Source organism: Coffea arabica, chromosome 8c (assembly GCF_036785885.1).
Source record: "Coffea arabica cultivar ET-39 chromosome 8c, Coffea Arabica ET-39 HiFi, whole genome shotgun sequence".
In the NCBI taxonomy this organism is placed as follows: Eukaryota; Viridiplantae; Streptophyta; class Magnoliopsida; order Gentianales; family Rubiaceae; genus Coffea; species Coffea arabica.
This window is the reverse complement of record NC_092325.1, coordinates 39276215-39298739: the sequence shown is the minus strand read 5'-3', so window position 1 is coordinate 39298739 and position 22525 is coordinate 39276215. Positions and strand designations below refer to the sequence as shown.

General features: G+C 34.0%; 2 protein-coding genes across 3 annotated transcripts; both read left to right on the top strand.

Moving 5' to 3' along the window:
* The first annotated feature begins 1222 nt into the window (after positions 1–1222).
* Positions 1223–8576, top strand: LOC113706576 (protein tesmin/TSO1-like CXC 5). Of its 2 annotated transcripts, XR_011820523.1 has the most exons (9): positions 1223–1940; positions 2625–2732; positions 3504–3681; positions 4619–4978; positions 5761–5849; positions 5975–6069; positions 6856–7257; positions 8028–8218; positions 8408–8576. XR_011820523.1 is itself a non-coding variant. In XM_027228502.2 (8 exons), exons 1-8 carry the CDS (start codon positions 1606–1608, stop codon positions 8129–8131), a joined length of 1671 nt encoding a protein of 556 aa, XP_027084303.1. In that variant the 5' UTR covers positions 1223–1605; the 3' UTR covers positions 8132–8576. The 2 variants fall into 2 exon arrangements, 1 of the variants encoding a protein (XP_027084303.1); XM_027228502.2 differs by having other exon boundaries at positions 8028–8576.
* Positions 8577–9467: 891 nt separating this feature from the next.
* LOC113705360 (uncharacterized) lies at positions 9468–14262 on the top strand. Its single transcript, XM_027227189.2, has 13 exons — positions 9468–9877; positions 10061–10137; positions 10257–10337; positions 11170–11298; positions 11401–11487; positions 12395–12448; positions 12612–12702; positions 12783–12853; positions 12964–13033; positions 13174–13226; positions 13470–13563; positions 13663–13760; positions 14082–14262. Exons 1-13 carry the CDS (start codon positions 9556–9558, stop codon positions 14169–14171), a joined length of 1317 nt encoding a protein of 438 aa, XP_027082990.1. The 5' UTR covers positions 9468–9555; the 3' UTR covers positions 14172–14262.
* The last annotated feature ends 8263 nt before the right edge of the window (positions 14263–22525 follow it).

The window sequence follows — 22525 nt, the reverse complement described above, 5'->3', positions numbered from 1 at the left end:
TATACTAAAAAGAAAAAAAAAAGAATCTAATTCTCTTTCTACTAGTTACTAATAGTCCAATCATACATTACATATTTAAAAATAATACATTTATAGTTATATATATTAGGTTGCGTGTGTGTGTTATATATGTATATATCTATATGTATATAATAACATGCCAAGCTTTAATTAGGCTCATAAATATTTTATATATATATATATATATATATATACACGTGCGCGCATATAGGCCCAAGCTTTATATTTATATGTATATAATAACTAGCGAACCTTTAATTGGACTGAACCTATAGAAGTTCAAACTCGACTCACATTTTAATTGGATCTCAAATATAGACCCAAATTTTGCCTAGCCCAGAATTATACTAGGCTCACTCTTTTTTTCTATTGGGTTGATTTGACTCTATTGATAGTCCTAACGAATGCCAATGGGGTGGAAGGTACATGGTGAGTGTTGCATGTAAGTTTCAAAATAACGGAGGAAATAACGTAAAAGTGAAGGCTATAATCGAACGAGAAGATTGGAGTTGTAGAAAACTTTAAATAATATTCTACTATACGTGTTTTCGAAAGATTAACATATTTGATATGTAAAATGAAAAAAAAAGGTCTCGTTTTACAAAAAAATTCTTCTTTTTTATTTTTTTAATTTCAGCTAAGCTCGAAGAACAAGCATGACTTTTTTTATTTTTGTTTGTGAAATTTAAAGTTAATCACAACCACTTCACTTGTGTTAATCACAACCGTTTGAACTAGGTTACTCGAAACATTCTCGAGAAAAAGGTTACTTGAGAAAGACATCAATGTATTACTTGCACACCATTTGAACTAGCAGCACGAAAAGGCATATCCAATATATATATATATATATATATATATGTGCAAATACAAAAGAAAATATAAGAAAAAAATAGTGGAAATTCATGAAAGTTGATGTTTATAGAACACCTTTAGTAAAAATGTTACTATATAAAACATTAAATGAGGGTAGTAATATAAATTAGTAACAACAAATTGCTGACCACCCATACATACATACATTTTTGGTTTAAGAATTCAAATAGCAAAAATTTTTTTGCATTTTTTATAAATATATTTTTTAATTATTTTTTATTATATATATATATTAAATTATTATAATATTTATATATTTTTAAAAAAAAACTCTTAAAAATGGCAATCTAACGATTACTAAACACCCATGAAAACAACTGCGTACTTGAACAGGATATATGGATTACGACGTAATCCTCCAAATTCTCTACTACGATCTATCACATCAAATCTTTAAAATACAAATCACCACATCAAACCGTCCGATCACCACTTTTAACCTGAACCGTCCGATCATTCCCTCCCCTTTCTCCCTTTCTTTTTATGACTTTTCTGCAATTCAATTTCAAAAATGCAATAAGAGGGAGAAGGAGGACTGAAAGAACTCCGCCTTCCAGACTTTAACGCCGTTTACGATTCCTCTGACGTTTTCTTGGGACTATTCTTTCTTCAAGATTTCAAAAAAGAATGACAGGGATTGACGGCGTTACTTCTTTTTTCATTTCAGTTGATTAAGAAAACTTGATCTTTGTAAAAGTTTTGATTTTTATGGAACCGATGGAAGCATCGTCTCCGACGGCGCCGAAGAATGGGTTTCCGGTGAAGAGGTTGGCGAGGCAGTTAGATTTTACTGCAACACCAGCAATGTGTAGACCGTTGGCGGCAAATGTGATATTGCCGGAGCATCCACAGGCGCAATTACAGTCCAAGTTGCTTGCTCTGGCTAAGCCTGCGCCACCTGCGATACTTGTTTCACAGCCGCAGGTGGTGTCCGGAGAGAAATCGCCTCCGTCCCGGGCCATGCAACAGCGGCGGAAGCCGAAGGTGCCGGTGGTAATGCGTCTAGCTCATACGGTTCGTCGGCCTACTTCGCAGGAAGTAAAGTAAGTTTGATTCTCAATTTTTGAAATTGACAAGCTTTTAATTAATATTTGGCGCTCTTTTCTGTTAAATTCGAAATTATTTCATTCTTTTGGAGTTTTTGTGATGTGAAAAGCTAAGTGCACGCTTATTTCTAACATGTTAGCAAAATGATTGCTGAATTCTGGTGAATTTGGAGTTTTAATTGAGAAAAAGCTTCGAAATTGATGGAAATTCTAGAGTTATGCAATCAATAATATGGTAAGGAAAACTCATTTATAAGCTCTTAATAAGATCAAATAAATAATTAAAACTCCATGCTTTAAAAAAATTTGGCTTAAAAGAACAGTCTTTCTGTAAAATATAGTAATACATTTTAGAAAAAAGTTTGATTTTTGTTGATTTTTTTAAACAAAAGGGACAAATTTTATGTGCCATAAGGTAATTTTGGATGCTGAAAGTTTGATCTTAGGCAAATAAAGTAACTCCTAGATATTAAAATTGTGCTTCTAACATTAGCAACGAGCTCCTTTCTTTGTAAACTAATTAAAGCTTTTTCACCACGTCAAGGCTGGAAAACTTTGGATGTATGAAGTCTTATGATTTGTTTGAATTCAAAGTTTGAAAATTGTTCTGAGGTTACCTAACTACTATGTGATGTTATTATATTTATTTGCCTCTCAAATTTTTGTTTTTTTTTCAATCAGCAAATGCGGGTCTCCAAAGTTGCCAGACCAGCGTAGCATTGAGCTGAGAGATGCTACTCCAAAGAAGAAGAAGCAATGTAATTGCAAAAACTCAAGATGCTTGAAGTTGTAAGTACAATTTGCCTCATTTTTAAGATTTTTTTTTTACCTTGCAATTAGCATGTTTATCTTTTGCTTATGTCACACAGTGGTATCTTATACTTCAATCTTGTTATAAAGAGTACTTCAACTATATGAAAGATAAAGATGATGTTTCGCTATTTTTTAGTATTACCTGCTACATGCAGCAGAATTTGGAGAAGGGGGGAAGCCATGTGTAGGTGTTATGGGATAAGAACTTTTGTAATTGAGTTTTATAAGAGAGTCCCATAGGTCTTCTCTCATGCTTCATGTCCTTCAGTCTGAAGTGCTCAGTTTTGGCATTATGCTTGAAATTGATAGACACAGATTTATTTCAAAATTCCACAACTTACCTACTCCATTTTGTGTTCAGAGTAGTCTTTTATGGTACAACTGGGGAACCCTTATAATTTTCATCTAGTTGGAGTTGCTATTTTATGCCAGTAGTTTGTTTGATGCCTTCATCCTATCCATTTTGTGAATCCCTTATGAGTTTTATCTAGTTGGAGCCACTATCTTAAGCCAGTGGTTCGTCTGATGCCATGGTCTATTCTCTTCCTGAAAAAAGAAAGGGAATTGACTATATGAACTCATACATTGTTGCCTTTACTGCTCAAGCAGATTTTTAAGAAGCTCTATTGCATTTATTAAAGTTTGCTTACATTTTAGTTAATTACTATTATGAAATTGGTGGTGAATCCACTTTAAGATCAGCCTCCAAAAGAGGCAGTGGACTGATGCTGGTCTTATGAATACCAGGTACTGTGAATGCTTTGCCTCTGGAACATATTGCAATGGCTGCAACTGCACAAAATGTCATAATACGTCAGAACATGAGGCTCAAAGGAAGGAGGCAATTGAAATAATCCTAGAGAGAAATCCAGATGCATTCCAACCAAAGATTGCTAAAAGCCCAATAGGAACCACAGATGGTAGTGTATGTATTCTGAGTCCTCTATATTTGGAAGAATATATTCTTTAGTAAAAGCTATTCAATTCCATGGTGTTTGTTCTGAATATGTTGGATGTGACTCCTCTGAATGAGATTCATGGTATTGCCTAAATTATGATTAAGTAGTAGTGTCATCTTTTAGATCTGTAGTTGGTTTCTGTTCCTCAGTTGTAAGTGACCTGCTTCTATTTGTCCAACTTGTAGACCTGTGGCTAACCTACTGTAACTTGTTATCTCTAAGCTGAATGCTCTAGATAGAGTTTTTCTAGAACCAGATATGATGTCTTTATTGTTTGAAGATGCTGCCACGAAGTTAATTTGGAATTATTTATCTTTTTGTAATTCCCCTTATGACTCTAGGCAATTTAGTGCTTCATGGATTTAAGCGAGAATTTAGACTAAGTTTTAGCTGCTACCTTACACTCTCAATGCATACAACTTGAGATTCATGTGTTTTCTGGCTTATATTTACAGCACCTCAATTGATCTGGCTGATTGTTTGGCCATTTTTTGTAATGATTCTAAAAAATAACACTCATTCTTTTGCAATTTACTAGCCTTATTGGCTTCTGGTGATTAGGCTTAGTCAATCGTCACTGTCTGGTGAAAGTTAATTTAAACTCTGGTACTAAAAATCTACTTTTAACTTTTAATTGGTTAAGACAGAGAAATATCATATCAAGCAAGCTCAAGGGATGATTTTTAATTGCTAGCTGCTAAAGCTTTGTTTTCTTGAGTGGTATATTAGCACCTTTGAATGCTTTATTAGATTATTCTTCTACTGAGATGCCTGTAAAAGAAGAATAAACCTTGACCTTGTACTTGAATTGGTTAAATTTATTTACATAGCATATCAGTTGATCAAAACATCCTTTCTATGATATCATATAAATTGTATTTTAAATGTTTTAAGACCAACCAGGTAGAGGCATATGATGTCACAATCATGGGTAAACACAACAAAGGATGCAATTGCAAGAAATCTGGGTGCCTCAAGAAATATTGCGAGTGTTTCCAGGCTAGTGTTCTGTGCTCAGAAAACTGCAATTGCATAGATTGCAAGAATTTTGAAGGGAGTAAGGAGAGAGATTATATGTTTCATGAAGGTCCCACAAATGATTTTAGATTTGTCAATCAGGCAATAAATGCAGCCATTTGTGGAACTTCAAAATTTTCTTATTTTAACACTCTTCCTGCAACAAAGAAGAGGAAAACTGAGCAACTCATATGCAGAGCAACATCTGTTGATGCAGTAAAAGACAGAATTGAACAAATTAGACAGGTATTTGAATCATGGGATTTTAAGTTGACAGACATATGTATATCATTTTGGTTACCACTGGACTTGAATTTTTTTGCTCGTTAAATTCTGCGTGTAGCTTCATTTTAGACATGCTTAACTCCTTTTGCAGTCAGTTATCTGTATGGCTATACAACTCAAAGGCACATGTGTTTTTTTGCACTGGCTTGTTTGATTAATTCCTCTGCACTCCATTTTACTAATATAGTGAACATGTTTGGTTTATGAGCTTATTTACCATTGTTTTGCATTTCCAGCTGAAGAAGGAAAAGAAAAACTAAAAATTTGATCTTTGACTTCACAAAGTTAGTTGCTGTTCAAAATGAGTATTAAGTTCAAAAAGTTTACAAAGTCTCACAAATCCCATAGATTGTCTTTCAAATAAAGTTATTTCTTGCGCAATTTCTGGGATATCCCATTCTATAGTTTTCATCTGCACACTGGTTCGTTCATAGTGTAAAAAATCAGGTGAAAATTGTTTCATGGTTAAGTTACCCTTCTTGGTCTATACCAGAAGGTGAGACAGGTCAATATGGAAAGTTTATGAGATATTTTTTGAGGAAGTGCCAAATTGATTTCTATGTAATAAGCGAATCTAGCCCTGATAAATCTGTAACTCTGTACTGATTGTTACCAAATTGATGCTAGTTTTTGACCCCTACATGGAGGTGCTTGTTAGAGCTACCACAAACCTCTCTTATTTTAGCAACTTAATTTTCAAAATTACCTTAACATGTTGATAATTTCAAACCTTTTGTTATCAGGAAAATGATTTAGCACCCACCACAGCTTCTTTTTCCCCATTGTCTGCTCCATCTGCTCAACCTACTACTGCTATGAAATTCACACACAGGTATATGTCTGTAAACTTATTTCTGTTTAGAACTGATGACAAGTTTTGAGCTTTTGATGCTTGTCATCAAAAGAGATGTTTGCATGACTATGGAACCTGACCACTATCGTACATTATTATTGAAGGCCTCTATTAGCAGAAATTCTCCAATCCAAACATTTGAAGGAGCTATGTTCTCTTCTGGTTGTAGTTTCAGCTGAAGCCGCAAAAAAAATTTCAGGTCATACTACAACTTGACACAATAATTTTTATAGGTTCTCTTAGATTCTTATATTTGTGACTTCTTGGTAATTATTATTTAAACATTTAGAGGTGGAGGGATACAAGACACACATTAATTTGCTTGTCTGTTTTTTTGTTTTGAACCATGAGTCGCTTTCAATTTCTTAAAAACTAAATAAATGTGAGAACGTTTCTAGGCTATGAGTACTTTTTCTTCATAAAGGGCTCTGCTTTATTGTGATTGACTTATTTCTGGCTTGTGATTAAAAAGGATGGTTTCTCTGTATGTCTGCACTTGTGCACATCCTAGCACCTTTGCGCTTTCTGGCTTGTGCATGATGTGCTCAAGTAAAATTTTGTAATACCAGATTCATTTGCAGATAAGAGCTCTGTCTGAGTGTATATTATGGAGACTGGCTGCTCTCAAAGTCCACCTTAAGTTAAATCCTTTTTCACATTCTTTTGTGGAGTACTTGATATTTGTTCTTCATTTATCTGATTTGCATCCAGTGCACTATCTTTAGGTCTATTTTGATTCATTGATATTTTTCTGCAATTGCTATTAGCTTTAATTGCACATTCAATTTTTTTTACTCAGAACTTTTACGACTTCTCTGTGTGGTGAGCTTTGCCCATCTTCTGTACATGTGGATGTTAGAAGCAGAAACATTGCATTTGAATTGGTTTCTTGTTTGATTAAATACCTAATTATCTGATTTTGTTTGTAATATTCTTTCATCTCAACTAATAAATGCTTTCATAAATTCTTAATTGTCTTTTTCAGGAAAGAAACATGTGATGAATAAAGGTGACATAGAAGAGGTTGAAACTTCCATTTCTTCAGCAATTCAAGGAAGTAAAGATGTTCATGCTCAATATCGTAATGAGAGCTTCAACACCAGTCAAGTAGAGGGGAATCTGGCTTATGGATGCCAATCAGGTGAAGGTGATCGAGAAACTGGAAGCTCAGCCTCTCCTGAGACACTTCCATTAATGTCTAATGATAGAGATGTTGCAACCGAAGGAGCTGACTCTCCAAGCGGAGCTTCCAACCCGAAAAGAAATACAACAATTAAGTCTCCGAACAGAGAAGTATTTAAGGAGATAGATGCAGAACAAGAAAGGCTCGTCCTGAAAAATTTTTGTGGTTTCCTTAACAAACTTATAACATGCACTATCATAAGAGGTAAGTTTTATTCATCAGTAATCTGATTGCATAATTGTTCTGTTGAAAACATGTAAATTTGAGACCATGTCCTAGTTTATAAAATTGTCATGATTTCGGCGAACAGAAATTTGACCTGGCACCTTTTCAGATCTCACAACCCTTGGGTGGTTTTCAGGAAATATGTTTTCTAATATTCAAGGACCGTTTAATATGGTCAACATTTTCTATGACATTTACTTTTTCATTTTGTTTTTTGTTGCCAAGAAGTGATCATTTAGGCGCTGTAATAAGCAATCCTTTTTCCCAAGTAGGCATCTGATTATGTAGATTACACTGAATTAGTATTGTATCCCCTGTCTTTTTTTTTTTGGCAGATTTCCGAAAATGCATGTTACTTTTGTGGTTTTTTTTGTTTTGGGGGGGGGGGGGGGGTGTGTGGGGGCGTATTTGGTTGTGATTCAAACCTTGTTTTCTTTGCATGCATACTGTCATAACAATGGCTAAAGATCTGTATTTGTTGCATCCTTTTTCTGGTTTTCAAATTTGACTTTGGCAGTGATTTTTCCCAAGACCATATATTTAGAGCTTTGTACAATATTTTGTTCTTTAATCTCAACAAGGCCTTGAAGCTGGTTCTAAGTCGTAAAGCAGGGATACTTGGTGACTGCATGATAAACTGTTTTGAAACAGATCTTGTTGTTATCTCTAGTTCTTCTGCGCAAGGATATGCCTTCTATAACATGATCTTCTGCTGATCTGATGAAAGAGAATCATCTTCCTACTTGCAGAAACTTCACATTTGTCGTTGTCGAGAAATGGATTGGAAAGCCAGCTGGGAGTAGTGCAAAATTGCAATTCAAATCCCACAATTCAAACAAGAAAATCAGTTTGATGCTGACAATAGGTGATGACAAACTGGTTTAGAATGGCTAACGATTGTTTGCTTTGGAAACTTCCTTCAGTGGCTTGGTGCAAAGAGGTATATTCCTTGAGCAAGTGAAAGCTCCCTGCCTGGAAGTAGGATTGAGTTGTCAAAAATGACTTTTGACATTATATTTGCACGTCTATCTTTACTCCACATTTCATGGCTGAAATGGTTTTGTTGCAATGAGATTATCTATGGTTCGATAGTTAGAATAGTTATTAATCAGGTAATTGTTGATAGCAGGCACTGTACTCCCCTCTACCACCAATTGAGAGTCCGGGGTGCAATTTTTGCTGTATTGCAGTATATAATGCAATTCAGGGCTTTGAAGAAGAGTGAGCTGTTAAACTAGCATGCTTATGTAGCAGAGATGTCGCTTTATCATAAACTAGTGGCCTTATTTGGATCGTCATTGTTCATCCAAAAATTTCTACGTTTTTTATGAATACATTTTTCAATCATTTTTTATCTCACATATATCGAACTGTAACGCTACATTTTTCTACAAAAATTATAGAATTAGCAAATCCAAAGGGGCTCACTCATATTCTTTCTTCTACTTCAAAGACGTATGAGGAAATGGTTATTTGTCCCCTGGCTGCAGGTAGCTGCGGAAATTCCTCTCTTATGTATACTTTTCTGTACTAGCTTGCTGTGCTACTCTCCCATTACTTGTCTGATTGGAGGTTCCTACCACCTTCCTTCCTTGGCTGTAGTTTGTGGAAATAGCCAGAAAATATTCTGTAACTGTGTCTTTTGAGTTAACAACAAAAATAAAGGTGAATGGAAACTATAGGGCCAATTGCTAATTCATTCACTCACTTGATATAATTCTTAAAATCAAGATACGCAATAGGGTGAAAGGCATTTGTTTATCCTAAATTAGTTTTATCAAATTATCACCAGGGTTGACTTGAAATCCAATTAAATAATTAATGCTGTTATATTAAACACTTTATTTTGAATAATTAAAAAAGAGAGAAGGAAAGAATGATGAAAATAAGTTTTCTGTACTTAAATATGCTCATTACAATTTGAAAAGCATGCAACAGAGTAAATGTAGAGTCAAAATTCACATTTTCGACCCTTTTTTGTTCTCTATTTTTTTTTTCCGATAGAAAGAGAGGCAAATTTTTTTCTATTCTCTAATTAAAAACCTCATATTGATTTCTTAAAGTTAAAAAAAAAAAAGCTCTACAAAATTGACTCTTGGATGGTTTTATCAAGCATTGAGAAGATATAAAATATGATAGACCTTCACCCGTTTTCTCACACCTGTAATCCACACAAAAGACCACGAATAATGCCAGTACCTGAAAAACCACCGAGACTCGTCACAAAACTCATGCCCCATTTCCTCCTTGAAATAATGTCAGTAGCAGCAGATAAATATGAACATTGTTCCAAACATTGCTCCAAAAATGCAGAGATTAGCACAGGCCCGCACCCTGTCCCACGTGCATGCTTACAGTCACACGTTACCTGCCCGCCATTTCATCAACTCTCCGACGTTGTCCCAATCATCACTTGTCAGCAGCGGAAGCAGCAGCTATAAAAGTCAAACCACCTCCTTCAAGTTCTTCAAGTTACAACCGAACATCACCAACTCAGCTAGCACTACGATTCACCAAGAAGAAAGGGTTGAAACCATGGATTCTGAGAAGCTTCGTCTTGAATTGCTTGAAGTCCTTCGCAGCAGAAGAACCCCAGAAGGTCTGTCTGCTGTGCTCACTGTTTGTTGTATGACATATGAATTTATCTATTGAATTCTTGATCTGGGATTCTATTCTTTTTTCTTCTTTATGGCTTCTATGGTGGTTCACTTAGACTTATGATCGATTTCTTGAAATTTGGTTTTCCATTTTGTTCATTTACTTGATTTGTGGGGTGAATCAGTCCATCTGACTGTGGAACCTGGGAAGCCAGTGGAGGACCCTTTGTATCAGGAGACTCCAAAGCCAACCTTCAGTCCGGTACGAAACCTTCCCCCAACCACCCTCCTTTTCTCCCCTGGATTCATTTTTTAATCTATTGTTTTTAAGTCAAAAAGAAAAATTCTTGAATTTTGAGATTAGTACTTGGTATTCTGCAGGCCATGGAATCCTGTCCAAAGAAAGATATTCCCAACTTTAAAGAATTGCTCAAAGAGGAGAACTTTTACTTGACTACTGAGGTAATTTATTCGAATTCCTTGTCTTTACTTTGACCTTTTTGTGATTATAGTGGACTGATTCTTTTTCTCGATAATTTATTCAAATGGGCTGAAGGGGATGGGACATAAATACAAAAACTAAGGACAAAATTTTGACATGATTTCTAACCAGTCTTATATTTACATGCAGTTATCTTATTAAGAGGCTAATGCAATTTGAAGTGAGATTTATCACTCTTCTGTTGTGCTCTGTCTTGTAGTTTTCGACATTTACTCAGTATGTTTAGCTCATCATTTTCATGGATTGCTACTGGATTTAAAGAACTATAGGACATTTCTGCGGAAAGTTCTTGGGAACTATCAGTGCAACCCTCATAATGAGAACACATTGACTATTTTCCATTCTTTTGGACAGTTACTTAAAGAGAGAAAAGGTGAACTGGATGTTTCAAGGGGTTGATCCATGGAATTGCATGAGTTTCTTTAGATTAAAGACATCAAAGCATAAACATTTTGGTAGAATGATTTAAAAATAAGAAATGTCCCAAGTTTCTAATTGTCAGAGGAAGATCTTGAATTACTAAAGGGTATAAAGTCACAGCAATCAATATTCTGCTCAAACGTGGTCCAGCATAATGTTTTCTTTTCTCTTGAATGTGGCCAAAGATATGTTATTAACCTTTCTCTTTGGGGAATTCATTGGTCCATTTACAATCTTATTTCAACTTCTTCTATACCACTGTTTTTGGATGAAGCAGTCGTACAAATTTAATGTTACTATTTTAGTTCTTTACTCCATCAATTTTGACTATTTTGGCTATGAGCTGATTGTTTGTCTCATAATCATTACTAGGCTGGAGAGCAAGGACGCTTGCCTGTGCTGATACTGAGCTTGAAAGGTAGCACTCCGCAGAAGAGGCCAGCTATTGTTTTTCTGCACAGTACGAATAAATGCAAAGAGTGGTTACGACCGTTGCTTGAGGTTGGTAGAGAACCGTAATTTTCCTTCTCATATCCTTAAACATTGTGAACATCGAGTTTGGGAACCAAAAATCTGCTTTAAGCATGCTGTGTTTCACCACAGGCGTATGCTTCAAGGGGATATATAGCAGTTGCTATTGATTCTCGTTATCATGGAGAGCGTGCTAGAAGCTTGACAACGTATCGAGATGTATGTACCAGTGCTTGTTCTTTACCTGTTTTTTCCGTTATTAGGTTCTTATACAAATTATAATGTTTGACACATCAAAATGGTATACCAAACCGATATAAGAAAACCTATTTTACCAGACTTGAGGAAGGAACACAAAGAATATGGACAAACTCTCTTATGACCAGGTTGACATAAAAAGTTAAGTGTCCTTCGGAAAACCACCGACATATGATGTCAAGAATGATGGTGTTGATTCTCAGGCAAGACAATTATGCTGAAGAGTCATGTTAAGAGGAGAGCTGTTCTTCCTCTTTCAGTTTGATATCCTTGAATTGCAGCTTGCTTCACAGCTATAATGGATATTGTGGAGCTTTCTCTGTCCAATGAGTCATACAATGGTGGTTAACAATTTACCGTCTTTAGGCAAGACCATGCTCTGAAGAATCCCATGGAGTGGAGAGCTATCTAATCCCCCTTACAGTTTGACTTTCTTGAATGTGTGCCATTTTTTATGCCTTGTTGGACATGGATCTATAGTGGGTAAATCGTGGGTAAATCAGACTTATCTCTCATCATGATTTGAGAGGCTTCCCTCCAATGGTTTTTGTTTACCACAATGACCTCGTTTTAGGTTTTCATGTCAACATGTAATATGCTTGAAATTCCAAAAGAATTTTAATAAGCACTGTAGTTAAGGAAGGCCATTTGAACTTAAATTATCGTAGAAAAATAGGTCTAATTAATTTGAAAATGATAAATAGAATTTTTTGAAATTTTAAAAGCCGCAGGAGAAGTCTTGCAATTGTGGCAACCCAGCAGGGTTGAATTACTTGTCTATTAACATTTGCTCTGTCCCATCATTGATTGGATGTCAGTTTGTTTATTTTAAAGTAATTGCATTATCCTTTTTCTTCTTACAATGCAGGCCCTCGTGTCATCATGGGAAAAAGGTGATACGATGCCATTCATATTTGATACGGTATTGCTCCTGTTGTTTGGAAATCAATTCCCAATCTAGTTTGTGCATCCGTAATCCAGAAATGTTATTATAGTCCTTTTGTTTCTTAGGAATGATTTGGCGCTCATGTCATGATTGGAAATTTAATTCAAGCGAGAGTACCTTTAACAGTTGAACATTCCAGGTGTGGGACTTGATAAAACTTGCAGATTATCTCACACAAAGGGAAGATATAGACCCACTCAGGCTAGGGATCACTGGTGAATCACTTGGAGGTCAGTTAACTAAATTTAAGAGCAAAAGGTGAATCTAACTGTTCCACCAACGTGGAGGACTTACAAGGTGTAATATGCAGGAATGCATGCATGGTTTGCTGGTGCTGCAGATACTCGCTATGCTGTGGTTGTACCTATAATTGGTGTTCAAGTAAGCTCCATTTATAACCTTCAAGTGATGTATGTTTCTATTAGATTTCTTAACACTTTGTTGAGAATATCATTCATAATCTGAGAATATTTGAGCAACTATGGTTGTAGGCCTTCAAATGGGCTATAGAGCATGACAAGTGGCAAGCTCGAGTTGATAGTATCAAGGCAGTATTCGAAAGTGAGTGGCACAAAGAATATTTTCTGCAGAATTATGATAAATGTCTTTTCCAGCTGTCATAGGATTATTCTTTCTTTATATCCAGGTCTTGTGACTTGACTGCAAGCATTCTGACATTGCTCTTCATATCTATTTTCCAGAGGCAAGGATTGATTTAGGCAAGACTGCAATCGATAAAGAAGTGGTACAAAAGGTAAGTACCAGTGCTGATTTCACGTTTGCTCAATTTTGTCAAGACTTTTTTGTTTTCTTTATGTGATGCCAGCTTCTAAACAAAAAACTAGCATCACTATAATTCCTTACTTTTCTTTCTTTGTCTTTCTTCAATTGGTGTCATTCATATTGGATTTAAAAAACCAAACTCAAATATCATTTATTTGATACCATGTTGTGAGATGCCATAGGCTGTTTCATATATTGTATACTTCCTGACCAGGTCTGGGATAGAATAGCTCCAGATCTAGCCTCCAAGTTTGATTCACCTCACACAATTCCAGCTATTGCACCACGTCCGCTGCTGATCTTAAATGGTATTCACGCTGTGCTGCATGTTCTTATTCTAATAGTTGTACTTCTATTTTATCTGTAGAAGTTGAGTTGTTTGGGCTACAAAATTTTTGAATGTGCAGGTGCTGAAGACCCGCGGTGCCCTTTGCCTGGCCTCGAAATTCCAAAATCAAGAGCACAAGAGGCTTATATAAAGGCTAGTGCATTGGATTCTTTCAAGGTAGGAATCTGTCTTCCCCAGTCACCCCTTGCTTTTTCTTTTACAAGTTCATAATTTTTTATCTTTGCATGTTCCAGCACATAAGAGAAATGTGGTTTTCTGATACGCTTCTGATGTCAAAGTTGGAACAACTCCCGTTACAATCAATTTACTGTTAATAGTTTTGTAGTTGATGTATTATTGATCAAAGAAATTGTGTTGAGCCACTCTTTCTTTAGAATTCTGCGATGCTTTCTTCTTCACCTTGTTCAGTAATTCTTCCCAATTAATTTTTAGCCACTTCCTTCCATTTCTGACATGATTTATTCTCCTCTCTGCCAGCTTATAGCAGAACCAGGAATCCCTCACCAGATGACGCCCTTGATGGTAAAAGAAGCAAGTGATTGGTTTGGCAGGTTCTTCATGACATAATAGCATGTAATCTCTGAAATAGTAACTGGAGTTTAAAGTTATGTTATGGCCTTGAAAATGCAATATAATGTGAGAAACAATTATAGCGTCATGCTGTGATGTATATGATTCTTCGCTTCTCTGTTGCCCAAATCCAATTTTAGTTTCTTTTTTTCTCCCCCTGAAGAGGTGATTTGCAACCTAACCAAATTGATGTCGAAGATTCATAAACAATAGAAGAGAGTTACGGAAATCCAGCCATAAAAGGGCTATTCTGCAAAGTTAGTTATGATGGCTTTCTTCAACATCTTGAGGCAGTAAAATGGTTGTCCCGGAAAACTTCTAGACAAGAGCACCTTAAGTTGGACGAAAATGAAAATAATCTTCATTTCTTCCAACCATATATGCTGTGAAGGAAAGGAACTAAATATCTGTCACATTACAGACGATTCATAGAACACTGTTAGCTTTATCTCCCATTGCAACTTCTACACTGGCTGCAACTTATTGACCTAAGGTGTTACGGAAAAGAAGAAATTTGGTTGCTCAAGCTCAACTTGACTCTCCCTGAATGGAAGGTAAAACAATAATTATGTGACAAATTTTGCAACAAAGCCAGCTGAGAATTAGAACATCGTGCGAAAGCATGGACGATAGCTTAAAGTCATGTTGGACACTGATGAGCCCACTGTTGCAAGGTAAAGCATTGTCTATTTTCTTGCAGATGTTGCAGTCTCAGTGATCTTATGGAGTTAGCTGTTAGCATACTGATACCCATTTGGCAATTGGGTTGTCATGGAAGAAAACCCAGTATAATAGGGTAGACTGTTAGAATTCGATGCAAGTTAAAATATCTAAATTCGAGCTTAGCAAGCTTTTAAAATTGAGTTCGAACTCAAGTTGGACATCGTGTATCTTACTCAAGCTCAATCAAGTTTAAACACTATAAATTAATATTTCATATAATTTTAAAAAAGAGATATTATCGATATTTCACATTAATAAATCCTATAAAAATTATACATATATATATATTTATATATTTATATCAATACTTAATAAGGATTGATAAGACTCATCAAGCATACAAGTATCACTTGCTCACACTCAAACTCCACTCAAATTATTCATCAAATAGTTCAAACTCAATTTGAATTTGGTCAATATCGAGTTTGAATTGAATGGTTGAGCGAGCTGCTCACAAGTTCAAGTACAAGTCGAGTTGCTCGCTTGCCTTGCATTGCTAGCTTGTTATAAAAGATAGAAAAATCTATTGAGTGTGTCAAGTAGGATAATGTCACAACTTTGCTTATCGAAAAGTATGGACATAACACTCGAACTTGGGCATGGTTAAATAATAATCCTTGACACAATTTTGCAACATAAGGATCACTGCAATCTTTAATTACCATTGGAGTTATCTTCAATTTTATGTCCTAAAAGCTGTAAGGTCATGAGAAACCTCTGTTACTAAGAAAAATATTTTACTAAGCCACCCAGGAGACAACATGAAACCATAATTGACATACATGATAACAACCCAAGCTGTGTACACAAAAAACTTATGTGGGCTGCTCTAAAAGTAAAACCTAAAAGTAAAGGAAAAAACCTGTGGGGTTATTCTTCTTCTTCTTGTTGCTCTTAAGATCATCATTCCGAAGTAATTGGACAATGAAATCTTGATCTTGTAGGATTCTAAGAGATGCCTCTTCTCGGATGAAGGGAAAAAAAATTTCATGTTAGGAATCTATCATGTGTAGGAGATTTGGGACTGTTTAATGCCACATTGAGGTAAGGGTGTATCATGAAACTCAATAGAAAGTGAGGGTATATTAAGTATCATAAAAAAGAAAAGAACCACGATTATATTACATAGTAATAGATAAGGACCTTAAAATGAAAATAAAATTCAAATCTTTCAACTTGACTGCATATAGCAGTTGATATGATGTTTTTGATCCCAAATATATAACAGAAAGACGATAATTTGCATGTCTACATAGGAATTCCAGAAAATGATTGTAGCCTTCTATATTCCATGGCAAGTCTTCGTCCCAAAGCGACTTATTTGCCCCAAATGTATTGTACCAGAAAAGAAAGTTCATTCATTCAATTCCAGTCAAGTGGATGATGCTCCCTGGAATGAAAGCAAACAAGAAATGTTACTAAACAATATTCTGTGCATGCATGCATTTGTAGGATTGTATCAAGTGAGGTTACTGCATGCTCTAATTGTCCAATGCCAACATGATTCCGCTGAAACGCCAGAATGAGGTATTGCTGTACATGTTTCTGCTTCTTAACCAAAATTTTACACTGCCCCTTTACCCCAAAAAAGGCTGTAATGGCTAACCCTTGACAGTTTTTAAATGTACTAAGTGAAAATTAGACTACAACTTAACCCCAACACTTACAAAGCCATATCAACTACTAATAACCACTGCCTCCATGTCAAATGTTATCTTTCGTTGATTTTTTCACTCTCTCATATCTCGTATTCTCAACCACGACAACTTTTAATGGCTGCCAATTCACAGATCTTGGTTTTTCAAATTTGCTCAAACAAGCTATGCAGGATTACTGCAATTCCATCATAAATAACATTGTTAATTAGCTACATCATGAAAGGATAATACTCTATTTCATTAGTAACAAGTTTACTTCTGAACTAATAACATTTTGTTATTTCAAATTAATTTCACAAGTTAAATAAAATTCTTTTAGATGTTGTCACAATTTACAAAAACATTTCAAACTTTACCCGTCTTTTTACTCTGGTATATAAAAGAAAAGGATATCCTGACTGTGCAGTAGGCAGGAGAAAACATTGAGAAGGTGGCGTAAAAGATCAAACGTTATTGAGGGCATGCATGCAAAAACTTACTAACTACTTCCCAACGCTGCCATCTTCCGACTCTATTCCCTAAAGATGCTTTCATTAGCTTTCATTTCACATTGAGGATAAATTAAGATCGACTTGTCTAAATCTTTTAACTGATTTAACATACAATTGATTAGAAACACTGGCGAGGAAAATTTGGTCTGATGGTTAAAGTTGAAGTTTTAGGATTTAAGGTCACGGATTTAATTAAAAAAATAAAAGCTAGTTAGAAATAATCGTGCTTTTCTCTTTTTGATCTCGACTCACAACAAAAAATAAGCACATTTTCCATGCTTTTAATATTGTTATCAAATTTGCAGAGCCGTGTTTAGCCATGCAACCTGAGGTTAGAGGTAGCAGTAGTATATACTAAAGGAAAAGATACATGATGTACCTGAGAGTGAAAGTGCATTAACAGGTGGGTTACGGATGGTGATGAGTGCAATGCCACCATCCCCTACTTCCATCCTCACACCTGCCTCCTTATTTGCCATCCTTCCCTTCACAAATTTTCTCTAATCAAACCTCCTAGTTAGAAGAAGAAAATGGGTTCAGTTACTGAATTTTGCACGAGGGCTTTGATTTTCTGACACTCAATTATGATGGACAGAAGCCAAGTATTTATAGGATTTTTTTTTATGAGGTTACCAATTTGCTTTGCTCGTATGCAATGACTCATATGAGGCACGTTATTATGGTGTGGGGGCACTTGCTCTTTCCAGGAAAAGTATGAAATGATAATCTATAATGAACGTTATTACACTTGCAAGAGCCACCAATTGTTGCACCAGCCACCAATGTATTCAAAAATAGAAGGTTTTGTATTTTGAAGGTGCAAGAATAGAATGTTATCAATATCTGAATCACAGTAATGAATTACATCCTCTCTTGTGCTACTCGTGAATTTGGCTAAATTAATTTATATAAAAGTTGGTGTTTGTAGTGTCTAAACACCTGCCTCCTTATTTGCCATTTTTCTAATCAATAAACCCGTGAGCATTAATCGATGCAATGATCACGGGTAGAGGTATCGAAATAGGTGATTTGAGTTGGATAAAATGGGTAATGGGTACAAGTGAGTCAACCCATTTTTTCCCATTTAATTAGATGGGTATAAATGGATAAGTCAAAAAATGAATTGGGTAACCCAATTATCCATTTATAACCCATTTATTTTAACTTTTTGTAAACTCATTTAAATTCATTTTTGCAAACTAAGTTATCAATTTATACCACTCTTTGTACCCATCATTAGTTTTAAATATTTACTTATAATGCTCAATAAGCCTAATTACCAATTTTTTTTTCCATTTATACTCTATGTCGCAAAATTACATATTATTTAATAATTGAATAATAAGAATATAAAAATTTGAACTAAGTACTATAAAAGTTAATGTAAAAACTTAATCCAAAAATTTTGAACCTCTAACATTTTTTTCATATATAAATTTAAAATTTCATTTTAGAAAGATAAGAAAAGAGGCTAAAACTTATCATAAGTTCGTAATGCTAAAAATGAGCAAGTTAACAAACTAAGAGAAAATAAAATAATAAAATAAAACCAACAAATAATAATAATAATGAAACAAAAGTAGTTAGCATTATGACAAAATAAAAAATTTGAAAAAAAAATTGGGTGGGGGAAGAGAAAAGACTTGGAGGAAAAAAATTCTAAATGAGTTAATTGGGTTTGATGGATTACCCAATAATACCCATTTAATAAATCGGTATTATTGGGTAATGCATTTATACCCACATACAAAAATTTAAGATACTCATACACATCTATTCATGGGTGGGTATGGATAAATTTAGTTAAATGGGTTGTTTGCCACCTATAATCACGGGTGTATTGATTAGTTAGTTTAATGGTCAATTTGTGATGAAAAATTATTTGATAATCAAAACTTAATTCGATTAATAATTTAGTAACCACCAAGGTCTTTTGGCCTTCTTTTTAACATTTGAACTTGCACCAACTTTCGAAAAGCAATCCCTGAATGGCTGAATCCCTCATCCTTGACACATACTCCCTCCCTTTTTTTATAATTGACGTTTAAGAAATTTGCTCTTAAGTACTTTTATCTGTCGTTTTATTATCCCCATGCAACATTAATTATTTTTTCACAATTTTACCCTTTTATCTCTCTTTTCATAATTGGTGGCAGTTAGTTTGCATTGCTTTTGGCCTAATAAAACAGCACCATTTAATACTCTAGTGAGAGAAAAATGGGTGAATTGGATAATTAATGAGGGTACAAAAGGAAAGTAGTGTATAGATTTAAACAATGAAAAACTTTTCTTAATTGGTGTGCAAAACCTTAAACGTCAGTTACAAAAAAAGGGAGGGAGTACAATTTTGTAGATTTTTTTTTTTTTTGGCTGAGACCAAATAAAGTACTACCACAAGTTTCAGCACCAGCGAAATTTCTTATTGGGATAATTTCACAAATCTCCCCTGAGATTTCTAATAATTTCACTTAGTTCCCTTAAAGTTTCAAAAATTACACCTACCTCCCTTGTCCATTTAAAATTACAATACTAACCTTAATATTTTTAATAAAACTCTGTTGTTTTCATGTTTATGCAAAGGATGGATTTTATATTTTTGTTACAATTTTCCGTCTTATTCATTTCTCTTATATTTTATTAGAAGTATAGAAGAACTATTAATGTTGTCCCTAATATCTATCTAAATTAAACATTAAACTGGTAATATTTTTTGATAACTTTTAATATCCTCTAATTTTTTTTTGTAGCTTTTTTTTCGGGTATCAAAATCAATGATAATTCAACAATGATTAAAAACAAATGACCCAAAATCAGTACCAAATTATGATAGTTCCACCACTAAACTAGTCCATAAATTTTTATTAAAAAAATAGTCCATAAACATTAAAAGAAACAAAATAGCACTTTCTTCTTTATCTTAATAAGAATTTATATTCCCAATAAAGCACTATGAAAAATACTCAATTATAGCATAGTTGATTATTAAAAAAACAAATATTAGCATGAAAAACTTGTCACATTTTTTGTTTAGAAGAACAAATTAAACTTTGTAAGATAAGGGTATTTTAGGGTATTCATTAAATTTTTACTCTATTTTAAAGTTTGGTTACCAAAGGGTCAAATTAAAGGAGGTAAGTGTAATTTTTAAAATATCATACGGTAAGAAACCTCAAGGGAGGTTTATGAGATTATATTTGTAGAATTTCAATTGTTAGTATCTTATCTTAATCTTATCTTACCTTATCTTATTTTGAGTGGAATCAGTGAATTGTTCTGGTTTCAATGTAATTGTGCACCTAATTTTGGATTTTTGTGTCTTTTAGCATCATAGGGGCCCGACTAGATAACAAATTTGAGTAACAAAATTTTAAAAAACCCTAAATTACCCTTCTGCTTGCTAAATAAAAATGCTACTAGATCACTTTGTTCACTTCAAGAAAATCATCAATTAAAAAATAATTTCTAATAATACTACCACATCCTAATGTTATAGTCGATAAAAATATATATTTGAAAAATAAAAAAGATATTTGGAAAGAAATACAGTTAACTAATTTAACTCTACATGCCCAAAATCGATTTCTTATGAACTTTATCTTTTTTTTCCAACTTCTTCTCAACTCGTATCCAAAATTTTAAATTGTACTAATCATTATAGAAACAACTTAAAATTAGAAACAACTTAAAATAAGCAAATAAATCATACCCTACTCTATCACAATTATAAAAAAGTAAAAGATAACAAAATTTAATTTATTACAATTTACAAATAGAAAATTGCATAATCATCCAAAAAAGGAGTAAGAAAGAATATTGGAGAAAAGGGAAAGAAAAGAAAGTGACTTTTGTTTCCTTTCTTTTAAAATTTTTAACTCCATTTATTTGTTATGTGAATTATGTTCCAAGTGAGGGTTAATATAGTTCTTTTACAATTAGTAGAGGAGGTAAGTGATATTTTTAAAATATTAGGGATGTCAGGTGATATTAGGAGAAACCTCAAGGGAGGTCTATGGTATTATCCCTTCTTTTAAATCTTTTAGAAGTTACCAAACTGTTCCGCTATTATGTTATGCCACCCCAAATATCTGTAAATTCATGTGCCCACCCACCAGTGTCAGTTTAGAACTGAGAGGATACACCTTCCCATCAATCAAGTCAACAAAATTGTTTGTCCTGAAGCTAGTTTTGGGCCTTAGCCTAAGCCCTTAGGTTATAAGAAAAAGCATTCTTTATGGCATAGCATTCGTCATTTGGTAGTATGCGTTTGGGGGTTGTCTTGTGTAGCAATTGCCTCCAAATTTATGGGGGCAACTACTTTGTATTCTTTAGGAATAATTTCAGAAACCTTTTTGAGGTTCCTGACAGTTTCACTGTCCTCCCATAAGGTTTTCAAAATATCGAAAACGTCCCCTAAAACTAATTAGCTAGTAACAAATCAGTCCAATTCAAATACAAAAATAACATAAAATTGGTATTAGGAGAGAAAAAGCAATTTGATTCCATAACTACCTTTAAGTTTTGTATTAGGTAGTTAATTTATTATGAACAATATATATCTATTTTAACTTTATCAAATGTGAGGTAGTGTAAGTGAAATTGCTTACAAAAGCAAGGCTTCAATTTCAAGATTGTGTAACTATCACCGCATTCATAGAGCGTAAATAAAAGACCAGATCAGCTTTTTAACTCTACAACAAATTTAGCAACTCAAAGTCTCATCTAGATATTGCATGCGTAATATCATACCATTACATATATTATAATACATCAGTTGCATACTCTATTATAAGAGAAAGAAAGCATGTAAACCATGTTATAGCCCGCATTTCAATTTAATAAAGACCATTTGTTGAATAATCACAAACAAGAAAAAATTTGTCATTATTAAAAGGTTTTTCAATTTAGTTGCATATAACTAACAATATTTACCTATATTTCATACAACACCAATATCTATTTTCCATGACAATAAAAGTAACAATTAGGAAAAAAAAGAAAAAAAATAAAATTGAATACAAATCATCAAGTAGAGCAAATCATATAGAACATAATAAATTTTGAGAAAAATTTGAGAGCAAATTTCCTCTTCAAGTCTCCTAAATTAGAGTTTGAATCACTACTTCTACTCACACAAATCAATTATCAATCATAGAAAGGCGTCTATATTTGGTTCCCTTTTTGTAATGATATATTAGAAATTTTAAAAAAAAACTACTCCCTCCGTCCCATTGAAAGTGTCATGCTTTCCTTTTTGGTCTGTCCCAAAATTAATGTCACTTACTATAATTGATAAAAAAACTTTCCCTCGTTTCCATCTCATGCCCTTAAATATACCAGATTCCTTTTAAGTTTTTGATGGGTCCCATAAAACTACAAGAGTTGCTCTAATATGCGTGAGTCTCACCGCAAATGCAAATAATGGCCGTGTAAGCTACTTTCTCAAAAAAATGGCTGGACACATTTGTAAAGTATTGGTCCC